This window comes from Meleagris gallopavo, chromosome 10 (genome assembly GCF_905368555.1).
Source record: "Meleagris gallopavo chromosome 10, MGAL_WU_HG_1.1, whole genome shotgun sequence".
Classification (NCBI taxonomy): Eukaryota; Metazoa; Chordata; class Aves; order Galliformes; family Phasianidae; genus Meleagris; species Meleagris gallopavo.
The window spans coordinates 28,508,304-28,520,308 of record NC_139413.1 but is presented as its reverse complement, the minus strand read 5'-3'; the positions used below and the strand labels follow the sequence as shown (position 1 = coordinate 28,520,308).

At 42.3% G+C, this 12,005-nt stretch overlaps 1 protein-coding gene across 11 annotated transcripts in view; it reads right to left on the bottom strand.

Moving 5' to 3' along the window:
* The window catches only part of LRRC7 (leucine rich repeat containing 7), a 187,749-nt gene that overhangs the window by 30,535 nt on the left and 145,209 nt on the right, over positions 1 to 12,005 (bottom strand). For all 11 annotated transcript variants that reach the window (XR_014885330.1, XM_085232159.1, XM_085232160.1 and 8 more), the window contains 4 exons: positions 11,913 to 11,985; positions 9,095 to 9,224; positions 8,602 to 8,717; positions 445 to 514 (listed from right to left, as the gene is read on the bottom strand). Coding sequence is in view for 10 of the 11 variants with exons in the window: in XM_085232159.1 (XP_085088285.1) it covers positions 445 to 514; positions 8,602 to 8,717; positions 9,095 to 9,224; positions 11,913 to 11,985 (389 nt within the window). In the remaining variant the exon portion in view is untranslated. The remainder of the gene's footprint in view (positions 1 to 444; positions 515 to 8,601; positions 8,718 to 9,094; positions 9,225 to 11,912; positions 11,986 to 12,005) is intronic.

The window sequence follows — 12,005 nt, the reverse complement described above, 5'->3', positions numbered from 1 at the left end:
TTGTGCATCTTCTGTATATTTAAACTCTGACTTCACTGGAGTTTGAAATATGCAGGAAGGGAAGCATGGACAGGAAAAAGCAGAAGACGAAAATGGAGGGGTAGAGACGGAATAGAGAATGGGACGAACTAAGAGCAAGGCTGATAACAAAGCCTTGCCTCTTGGATTTCTGTTTACAGAATATTCTCCTGATAACTCTGATCACTGTTCACTACTTTTATCAGGGTACAGAAGGCTAGCTAGCAGCAAGCACTAAGCCCAGCAATGGCAAGTTCACCCAGACAATGAATGTCAGCCAGGACTGCCTGCAGCTTGGTAGGAAAGCAGCAGCTGGGCTGGGACTAACCTCTTCTAAAGCTGTGCTGCAGTGCTGTATGACACTACAGACCTCATTCATGGCCCCTGTACCCTACTGAAGAAATTATGAACGCTGGAAGCCGTTACCTGGTTGTCAGAAAGCCACAAAGCTGCAAGTTCTTTGAGTTTAGTAAAAGTGAATGGTAAGTTCTTCAGCCTGTAAATGATAAGGGAACAGCATGAGTCCCTCACTGCTGCATAATTCCTTCGATACACAGCATGATTGGCTTGATCAGGCTAAACGTGCTATCATTTCTATCTTTATTTTCTCTCACATTTTATTAAAATACAGTATTTTACCAAGGGGATTATTCCCCTTTAAGTACTTCCACACTGAGAGAGATATTTATACCCTATAACACAGAAAAGATTTGGTCCCAGCAGGACGTATAGCAAAGTCCTACCAGCTTTCAGCATAGGTGACATAAACCCTTTGACTTACCAGTTACATTTTGGAACACAAATTACTCGAGGATAACGGGAAATTCCTTTTTGCAGAAATGCCAGGTACAAAATCAAAATAAGATAAATTCACAGTGAATCTAAATGAAAAAGCCTTTTCATGATATATGTGAATACATTTCCTAAAACAATCTGCACGTGGGAGCAGGGAAGAGGTGATGAGGTGGTTGTGGAAGCTCCAGCCACGCTTTCACAGGAAGCACCCTGTTCTGAACACGGAATTTTCTCTTTGCAGCCCATCTCAAAGCAGAGAGCAGCCCTGGTCACACACTGCCGCTCCCCATCTCTGCACTACAGAGGGCTGCCAAAAGAAACAGACCGCCCAAAGGAAGGACTGCAAAACATTTGCTGTGATTTAACCACAAAAAGGAGGTGTAAATCCCTTTCCTGAGAGGCAGGAGAACTGATAGCACAGGGATAAAGAGTGACAAACTTCCAGCAAAGACAAGCAGCCGCCAGCAGAACCCTCTGCCCCTCTACCAGCAAATAGCCAGAAATATCCCTACAGTCATGAAGACTGTGATTTTAATAGGAACACCTTATCCTAAAGGTGACGTACCTATACAAGTGAAATAAACTGACATGAATATGGATATACTCAGTGTGCTATGAAATACCTGTATAGATCAGGGTGTTTTTACATGTGCTTGCATGTTTAAACCTATAATTAACGCCACGAGAGTCCCTAAAGTTCCCATGATTTAGTTTTCATTGCTATCTTAAAATGCATACATCTCTGGAACAGTGCAGACTGAGATGTTCTTTATGCACAGAGGTGACAAATAAGCTTTAACAGTTAGCATAACGGTTCTTACATCGTGGTTATCTGGACGTTTTACTCAGATCTTTTTTTCTGTATAAAAAGACAAGAAGTGGCTTCTCAAGTGACACCTTTATTGCTCTGCCTTTGGGATGCAGTGTCTGCAGGTTACTGCTGCTGCTCCCAGCTCACTCCAGTTGAGTGATGGGTATCAGGTGGAGAACACACCTGGGTAGCAGAAATGATGTGTGGTAAGGAGGTCCCCGGGCTGGTTTTCCATTTCCAGCCAGACCAAACACAGAGTTCTTCATCTGTAATGCCCAGAAGCCCCAACACTTTGCTTTAAGTGTCTGAAGAGGGTTGATTCTGAGGCGCCGTTAATGAGAAAAGATGTCAAATTAGAGATCGGTGAACGGAGGCACCCAAAATCAGCGCTGATTTTTGACAATCTGCCATCAAAATGAGACCCAGCCTCTTTTTCTGACTGCAACTTTTTTTTTTTCCACATTTAAATTCATGACTGCTTTTCGAACTGTGTGAAGTTCATGAACATTTCCCCTCCATCCGCAGTAACAACACAGCTGCACCTCTCTGACTTTCATGAACAATGGAATCGCCAAGAGAGGAGGTTTTGTGTTTTACACACTTCAGAACAGGCCTGCTGTACTTGCTGCTTACACTGGATTAGTTTAACCACCAAAGGTAAATACATAACTGTTCATCAGCCAAAACGAGGTCGTACCGCAGTTACAAAGCACCTCCAATCTTATAGACGTAGCTTCATCCACTTTACATTTACTTATGTTTACTTTCCAGTCTGTGGGTCAGATCCCATTTGGTCTGCATCAGCATAATTCCAGTGGTTCCAAAGAACTAAGTCACACACCCTCGCTTAAAGATTTGGCTTTCTCCTCTGCCCTTCAGTAGCACAGACAACGTGACTGGTCTGCTCTGCTTCCATGCACCTAACATATGGCTGCAATCAGACAGCTGTACAAAGACATGGAAAGTTTATGACTGTGCTGCTCAACAAAGAGCTTTTCTTTTATACTAAATACTGAAAGATCTCACTAGATAGCATGGAAAACTACATACATAATCAGTTTTATAAATCTAAGAAAATATATCACAATTCTAGATTAAATTTTAATAGGTGCATAGATAATTCATTGAGAAGATGGTCAAATTAACTATCTTGCAATTAAGAGGCCAATTACTGTACCAAAAGAACCTTTTCTTACTATGGAGCAAACAACGCCCTGCTGGAAGCTGCTGCTGGCCTGGGGCAGAGCAACCACCATGCAGCAGCCTGGGCTGGGGGCACCCAGGGGCTGCAGGCAGGGACCCCTCCAGCCCTTTGGAACACACACACCGGCTCTAACACTCAGCTGCACACGCTTTCTTCCACAAACAAGTTGCATTTATCTGCAATTTTTAAATCACTATTAACTTCAGTTTGGAGTCTTTTAAACTGAATTGTAGGAAGAGCTAGATGTGATAATAAAATAATCTCTCAGTGTTACAGATATTTTCTGTATTTATATTAGGCTAAAATACATACAAAACCATGCTAAAGCTTAAAGGTTATTAGTAGAAATATTGCTTATAAGTTAAGCTCTGAAGGACCAACTGATTTTTCAGCAAAACAACTCTGACCTTCAACAGCCACTAAAGCACGAGATGCACACGTCCTTCTCACAGTGCTTAGTTTTCACAAAGATAACGTTTTCTTGTAAGAAAAAAGAATTTTCCCTTGACGCCCCCGAGGTGAGTAAAAACAAACTAAAGCAAAATGGCACTTTTTGAAGGGACATCCCTGAGCACCAAGCTATTGGCACCGTATGACCCCCAGCCTCAAGGAAGTGCTGTATCGGTGCGTTACGACACGCTGGGATGAGGACACTGGGGTAATTCAGAGTAGCCCGGCCAGTTTGGTTAAACAGGGACAGCTCTCCATGGTTGTGCTCAGCAGATGGATAACAACAGGGTTTTCAGAGTGTGAAAGCTGAAAAGAACGTAACTCATATTAACTCTTTCGTTTACTGTTCACAAAAACACTGGAGGATGTTAATGGCCAGAAGCAATTACCTCTTTGTCAATAAGCAATATTGTACAAATAACTGAACAGAGAAAGATACACCAAGGAGCAGTCCTACATTTTGGAATGCATTGCAATCTTATGCTTGTTTCATCTAACTTCTGTTCCTGAGATTCAGAGTAGCAGTCAAGCTCTGACCCCAGGACAGAAGCACAAACAATGCAAATACAGAAAGGCGATGACTGGTTAAGCTCTTCTGTAAGAACAATCTAGAACTAGAAGAAAGGTTACTTACCAGTAACCGATGCTCTTTGAGAAGTGTAGCCCAAATGTACATTCTAACAATTCTACCTCTCAATCACAGGACTCATACCTGGAAGGACTCTGAGGAGAGAGGAGAAGCAGATGGAAGACAAATGTATCTGTGGACTACACATTGTGAAGAACACCGGTTACTGGTAAGACATCTTTTTTTCTTTGAATGAATCCCACGTGCACTCTTAGCAGTGAGCGAATCCAAGCAGCTCCCCCCAGGGACTCGCTACATGGTGGAAGTCTCTGTATCTTTCATGCATCAGTAACAGCACAACTACATTATCAGATGCTGCATTGGCTCTTGAAGCACCAGAGACGCCTGGCAAAGGCAAGGATGAATCCCCAGGTAGTTGCACTGCAGGTAACTGGAATCAAAACTCTCCTGAATGCACAGGGTGAAGCCACCTATGCTCCGGTCAGATGCACACTAACCCTCCTTAGACTCCACCTTAGCAATGTGATAGCAAGTCGGGGTTCAGCCCACCATTGCCTTTTATTGTGCAGTAACAACAAAATGCTGCATTTCCCAGGGATGAAGAGTCTGTGAAAGGGATGAAAAGGTTTGGACCTGTAAAGACAAAAGGACAGAGGGCTCCCAGCTACAGAGATGAGAAGGATAGGTACAGTCTTAGTGTGTAAGGCAGGGGAAAGAAAAGCTGGAGTGTAATTATCTGGTTGAAATTGAGTTATAATATGAATACCTGTAGAAAATCCTGAAACTAAAAGATAGCTTCTGGTCAATTACAATGAGCAAGGTCCGTCTTAAAACACTGAGGTCCTTCAAAAGACAAAACAAGAGTGAAAACCTGTAGTAGCTGAAACCATAGTATTAAAAAGGCTAGGGAGGGACTCCAAACACTGACCCACCTTTGAGCAAAATATGTCAGCTCACAAAAAAATTAAGATTCATTTTAGCTTGAGTGTATTGTTTGTCATGTTTGCCTCTTTTCTGAAAGATATCCAATGAGAACTTAATGGAAAATCTCCTACATATGAAAAGTGTAGGTATTCTATATTCATAAGCAGACAAGCTCCAGGCAGTGCAAAGGATGGGGAGCTTTTTTCCTCATCACGTGTTACTTCACAGCTAAGTTGTCCATCATACCTTGTATGCATGACCATTTAGCAAGCAGACTGCCAACATTCCACTCACTTTGGCAAGTTCAAAGCCACCAGTACCTCTGCACTCTGCATGCCTGGAGCCAGACTGCACTCCCCATGTCATGAAGAACGTATCCAGATAGAACACTTTTTGTGGAAAAATGGCATCTCAGAAGAAACACTCAAGTAGCCCGGCTACTAGCAGAGAAAGTCATTGGGATAAAGGTAATGATCTAAGAGGCTACCGCACATGCAAGTTCAACCACTGCTGTAGACACTGTACGTAAAATTTGGCACGTGACAAGATAGAAGGAGATGGCTCTGATCTAAGTTATTCACTAGGATGAATCTGCAGTGGGCAGATCCCCAGTGAAAGACTGCATCCCCATTGTAAATAGTAAAACTATATATCCATGACAATCCTCAAACATCCAGCATGGGCTGACAGTCACAGCAACAGAGACTGTTCCCTCTGAAATTAACATGCAAAGCTGCATGAGCAGCCTAACAGAACGGACATGAAATCCTCTCTAGTGTCAGGAGGAAGAAAGTCACACAGAACTGACAGACAAATTCTAAAAGAATCTATGATCATATGCACAGTCCATCCCCATTTGTTCTTAGACAAGGAGTGACTGCCAATCCTCAGAAGGTTTGGGTAAAAACTGGAGGTCTCAAGCAAAAAATTCTGTCAGAGCAGCATGAGGTGTGAATGGGTCTTCCTTAGCAGCAGAGCCTGCAGAGTCCACGGCTCAGCAGGTCTCAGAACAGGCTGCCAGGAAGAAGCCTGACCCCTGACCCAGGACTCAGGAGCTCCATGCCATAGTGCGAAGCAAGTGCAGAGGCACCTTGGATCTAGAATTGTCTTTCTGCTCTGCTTGCACATCTGTGTATCTTCTTCCAATGGCTCAAAGGGAAAGAGCTGATGTGCTCTACCTTCTCTGTCATATCTGAAGAAGGAAGAGCAGAAGGGCAAAAGTATTATGATAACATGGAAAAGTTGCTAACCACAAGCAGAGCCCGAGTACAGTCCTTATTAGCATGTATACGTGGACTCATTCAAAGAAGGAATGGATATTGCCTTAATGCTAACATACATATGAAAATGGGAACATGGAGAAGACCAAATAAATAAATAAGGATGCAGCACTAAGGTTGTATCCGAGCTCTGTCCAAACTCTTTGGTGCTGAAACTTCGAAACATCCGTTTCACTAAGGTAGGAAGTTCCGCAAAAAAAAAAAAAGAAATCAGCATAGTCACAGTGTCTCAGCAGGGCAACAATCAACCTCAGATGGAACTGATGTCAACAAAGCAGGAAAAATAATCTCCCAGGCCTCTCAGGAGAAGGGAATCTCAGTGAGATAATCCAACTGTTCCTATCTCTTCTAGTTTAGACCACTCTCCAGCTAACTCTTTGATGGCTGCAACTCACTGCACAGCTTTTCAGGTTGAGTTGAGAGAACAGCTTCCCACCCCAGCGAGGAAAGGCTGTCTTCTCCTGCCCTCCCCTCCTTCCTGCCTTGGTGCACAGCCACTGTATACCTTCAGCTGCCTTTGGTGTTTGCCAGACGCCACTGGGAGCAAACTGAATATGTGGGGAAAGTCAGAATGTGACCACAACAACAAGATAGATCACTTCTAGAAGTTTTAGGGAGTCAGGCCATCCCAGCCACTTCTCTAAGTAGCCCTGAGAAAGCACAAGGAGATGCAGGGCTATTAGCCAGCAAGAAAGGGAAGTAGGAAGGACAGTGACCACCACAACATGTTAGTTTCAGTGTTTACTCCCCAATGGAAATCCCACTGCTTTCTTATCTCTGGGCAGCCAGAGAAAAAGGCAGGTGGGCAGGAGTGCTGCTTTCATGGCAGCCAGCTGTCAGGTCAGCTTGCTCAGGAAACCTGGCATACTCCTACACCTCTGCTGCCTTCTCCCAGCAGCGAGCCACCCCCTCCCTGTCACCCCAGTAACAGCACTCAGAAAGCAGTAATTACAGATATAGTCATAGGCTGAAATCTGCAGCTGACTCAGCAAAAAGAAAGAAAGAAAGAAGCAAAGAAAGAAAAAAAAAAGAAGAAAAAAAGAGTAATTTTCTTCTTCCTCAACACATACATTCATGGCATAAAAACAGGTTTGAAAAAAAGGTCTGAGTGATCCAGCTTAGACTGGTTTATTGTGCCAGGGAAGGTACTACAGCTGCAGCTCCCTGGCATCTTCAAAGCACACTGAGGTGCTCTGACAGCCCTGATGCCCTACAGCTGGCTGTGTGGAGTAAGGTGGGGCTGCCACTGGAAGCACCCATCTGAAAACTCAACACGTTTCTGACAGGCTGCTTTCACCTGCATCCCTATGCATTCAGGACTCCCAGCTGTCTGGACAAAACTGAGCTAGGACAGGACAGGACAGATGAATGCAGAACAGTGTGGGGAAGCTGACTGCTGTGCTGGGAAGAAATAGAGAATTCAAAATGTGCCTGAAACACAGCTTCAGGCTGCAGGAGCACAGGTAGGAGCACACACCCCCAGCACTGCGGTGTGGTGATGGGACAGAACACCCATGTTCCTGGGAAAGCACTGGGACCTGAAACTCAAGCTCAAGAAGATCTAAGATCTGATTCTGGGACTCAGGCAGTTTCCACAAACCTGGAGTTCAGTTTAGCTTCACATATTGGTCTGTACATAATGTATTTTATGATACACAATTGCAGTGAGGAAAATGATCTAATGGAATTAAGTAAACAATTTTGAATAGATGTATTACAAGGATTTCAACATTACTCGATTTTATACTTTCTGGTCAGTCTTAATTTAACAACAAGACTGCTGACAGTAAATTAGACCAGGTGCACAAAGTGCTTCCCCAGATATTTACTGGATACGAGTGATAATCAGTTGAAACAGAAAAGTGTTCACACACTGACTATTAACATATTCTTGGAGCACGTGTATCTGGAAATTCCATGGAAAAGTCATTTCTGATGGCAGTCGGAGCACAGGATGGAGACCAAGAAAGTCTCACAGTAAGCACTGCATTTCTCAGAACAGTCATGGGCATGAGAACAGAGAACCTGGTGGGGTACTGTTGGTTTTTGACAGGACCCTTGCGCCACTGAAGGAAGCAGAACATTTTCTTTTGATTTTGGTAGAGTTGGGGTGGTATTTCATGTGCTTGCATGTAATGATCTCAAACACAATTTTCTTATCAGGGCACAACACTGGATTATAAAACTGTATCCAGTTTTAAAGCCAAATATTTCACTTTCACATGGAAACAGCATCAGACAAAATAAGCAAGCAGCATTTCATCTCTGATAGAGCACTGAGACTCAGATCCTTGCCCCATTCCAACTTTGCTTTGGATGCCAGTAGAATTAAAACCAAACCATGAAGATTAATCAAGATATTTTTCCCTATAGTTTAAATATTTCAAGTATTTATAAATACAATTTTATATGTTTTGTATACATCAATATATCTTATATAAATATAATTTAACAAATGCCTAAAAAGAAATAGCTATTTTTTTAAAACACTTTCTCACAACGCAAGTTAGGAACTTGATCTGAACCATACCTGTTATCGCTCAGGTTTAACACTCTCAGCTTCTGCATCTGACCTATTTCATCTGGAAGAAATTCCAGTTTGTTGGAGCGCAGAGACATCACGGTTACATTTTTACAACTTCCAATCTGTGAGAATAAAAAAAAAAAGGTAAAGATATAATAATACTCACTTTGAAAAACATTATTATCACTCACTTAACATCAGAAGGTGGCCAAATTATCTTTTTTTTTCTTCCTATAAATAACAAAGAACAGAATACACAGAATCTAAGGTCAGAAAACACTGTCTTTTGACAGAAACATCAGGGAAATGCACTATGCTACCTGCACTGCTGCTTCTGAGCAATGCTCTCCTTTTGCATAAAAATCAAAGTACTCAATTGATTTTTACTACTTTACTGCTTTTGCAGTAAATTAGTTGCTTTTACGGACTTAAGAGGGATGAAATCTGAGACCTATCACAAAACATTGTGATTAGTTTGAAAAAAGAATCAGCTTCTCACTTCTCTGGGCAGCTCAGGAAGGAAATTCTCATCCACAGCCAACGTCCTCAGGTTGTGAAGGTAACCGATGGTAGAAGGTAACGACTCCAACTCATTACAGCTGCAGTCAAATTCTTCTAATAAAGATAAACTGAAATTGTAAATGCACTTGTTAGATGCTGTGTGAGGGTTAAGTAACAAAAATTTGCCATCTAAAACCTTTGGAAGTTTTGAATCATCACAATTCTGCAGCCATTGTGCCCTGAAGATGGATTTATTACAGACTTCCCACGAAGTCTACAATAATAACATTAATGTTGTGCTGCTCATTCAAACCATGGAATAAAAGTTTTGTGACTCATTGAGAATACCATCATTCCCCATTTCTACTGCCCTTTTTTTTTGCTCCATGCGTACTATGATTTTTCTCTCAGGTGTTCACACCAAATACGTGCATGAAAGAGGGAAGTCCAACTCGAAAGCTGGTTCAATTAAAGATGCATACGTTCTTTCTTTTACTGAAGATAACACAACCAGAAAAGCTCAAGAGTTGAAAAGCTAATTTTGGACAACTGTTTCTAACGGAAACTGGAAGCTCTCATCCACTGAACTGTAATGGTGCAAGTTCCCATGGCAGCAAAGAGTGACTTGGCTTTATTTGAAAGATAATGTCTGGCACAGACGTTCTCAGCTTCTGTTCTTCCTGGTGACATCATCAGTAGACAAATGAAGATGGCCACAACAAAAGCAACAAAGTCCTCTTGAAAGTGTGCTGTATCTGTAACCACCATTGCCAAGCATTTCGTTCAGAAAGTGATTTACCATTCACCATGGCTTGTGGACAAATGCTATGTTGAGAATAACTGCTATAATTCCAATCATGCTAATTTAGCTGAAATTTCATTAGCTTTAATGTATTAGCTTTAATGTCTTCTTGGGCTTGAAATCTATAGAGAATGATCTGAATTTAGAAGAACAGACAAAAATCAGTTGCATGGGCTGCAACCTTTATACCCAGAAAGCAGAAGCAGGGGCACTCAATCAGGTCGTGTGGATACAACCTCCTGCCCCAGGTCCAATTCCTAAAGCCCTTTATGTAAATCCTCTGATTCTATCTAACAAGGGAAAGATAAATATATGCTTAAGTGTTTTAAGCTGAGTCTGCAGAGCATAGCATCTTGCAGGTCCAACTCCAAATGCCATTTACAGGCTTGTGCTCCAAACACGCCTGCCAAAAATGAGGGTGGCAGTTCACTGCTAACAACACTGACTCAGGCAGCGCTGAAATGCTCCGTGGCTCATCAGGAAATTGGTCTCTGGAGGGAGAATTCCCTCCTCCACATTGCTAATCTTTGTGTGAGAATAATACACTCTGCAGTGGGTACCGTGCCTATCATTTAGGAGAGAGAGGCCCAGTAGGAAACTATCCAAGTGGATGAGTCAGAGCAAGGAAGTTCATTCTGATGTGGGAGACACTGTCCTCATTAAGTGAGGGAAAGTACTACATTTAAAAATAACGTGATAATATTGGGTGATCAACCTGCTGTTCTGCAGTCTCACCTTTCAGAGCAGCAGTACACATCTCTTACAACACAATTGTGGATCCTCGACAAATAATACTGAACGCATATCAAGCAAGGAAAAAAAAAAAAAAGAGGGAATTCCCTTCAACCTGAACAATGCAGTCCATAAGAAAATATTGTCACGACAGCTTTTAAAAATTTTTTTAAAGAACGACTCCCAAAATTGCTAAAGGTCACGTTGGACACAACATCAACTCTCCTGCACAGTGCCCAACACAGCTTTGAGCCTCACGAGCTCTCACTGTCAGAATCGATTGCTGCACAACCAGATTTCCATTTCACCCACTCATGCAGCCAACTTTTAATGCACACCATTAATATCACATCAATATAAAGCACTACAAGAAGTACATCACAGGAAGCCAAATCTCAGGTTTCAGTTGCTACAGTTTTCACCGTCTGCAATTTTCTCCGATGCTATGTAAACAACAAAATTATCACTGAGAATATTACTATAAAATGGGCTCAGGTGTGGGACAGCACTGGCTATGGAGGTTATTTCTAATCTGGAGATCTCAGTGTACAATTCTCTGCTAGGAAGGGATGTGTGTCATGTGAAACTATAAATCAAATCAAAGACCTGCTTCCAGGAATGGCAGAATAATCACACTCCAAAGCAAGGCAGCTGGTTCTTTGTATTGCTTTGGGGACAGGCCTGGACCTGCTTTGAGTTTTACAGTAAGCTGTGGCTTTCAGGCAGGCAACACACCCAGGCAGCAGAGGGAAGCTCTGTGCACAGCAGCACCATGTGGAATTTTGCACCAAAGATCATGCAATATCTGATCAGATTTCAGCAAATCAGTGCTTTTATGGTATTTTCACTTTTTTAATGTATACACCCCCAAAATCGTCATGGCTTTTTCATTCGTGCTCCTTCAATATTTTAAGGCTCCCTAATATGTATGTGGTATACGGCCATCTTCTTTCCAACATCAGTCCCAGCTGTTGCTATGGAAACTGTCATTCCCCCCCAGTTCTTATCTCTCTTCTACTTTCGTTGCTCTAATCATCCAAACTGCAAGTGATTCACACCAAAAACACCGCTTCATCCTTTGTCTTGAAAACCATGGTACATTTCACCTTCCTATCGCTTATGCCAGCATAAGTCCAGAGAAGCTGCTGCACGTGTCAGTGTGACAAGCTGTGTGTCAGGGCCACGTTTTGGGATTATTTTGTAATTCAGTGCATCTTCTTTGTCTTACTTTTGATTTCAGAAAAAAGCAAGTTGAAGGGAAAAGATTCCTCTTGATACTCACTTTCCAATCGCATTGGGCAAAATTGTGAGCTGATTGTCATCAACTTTTAACGTGGTGAGCCTTTTCAGCAGCCCTGCAGAACAGGAAAGGAAG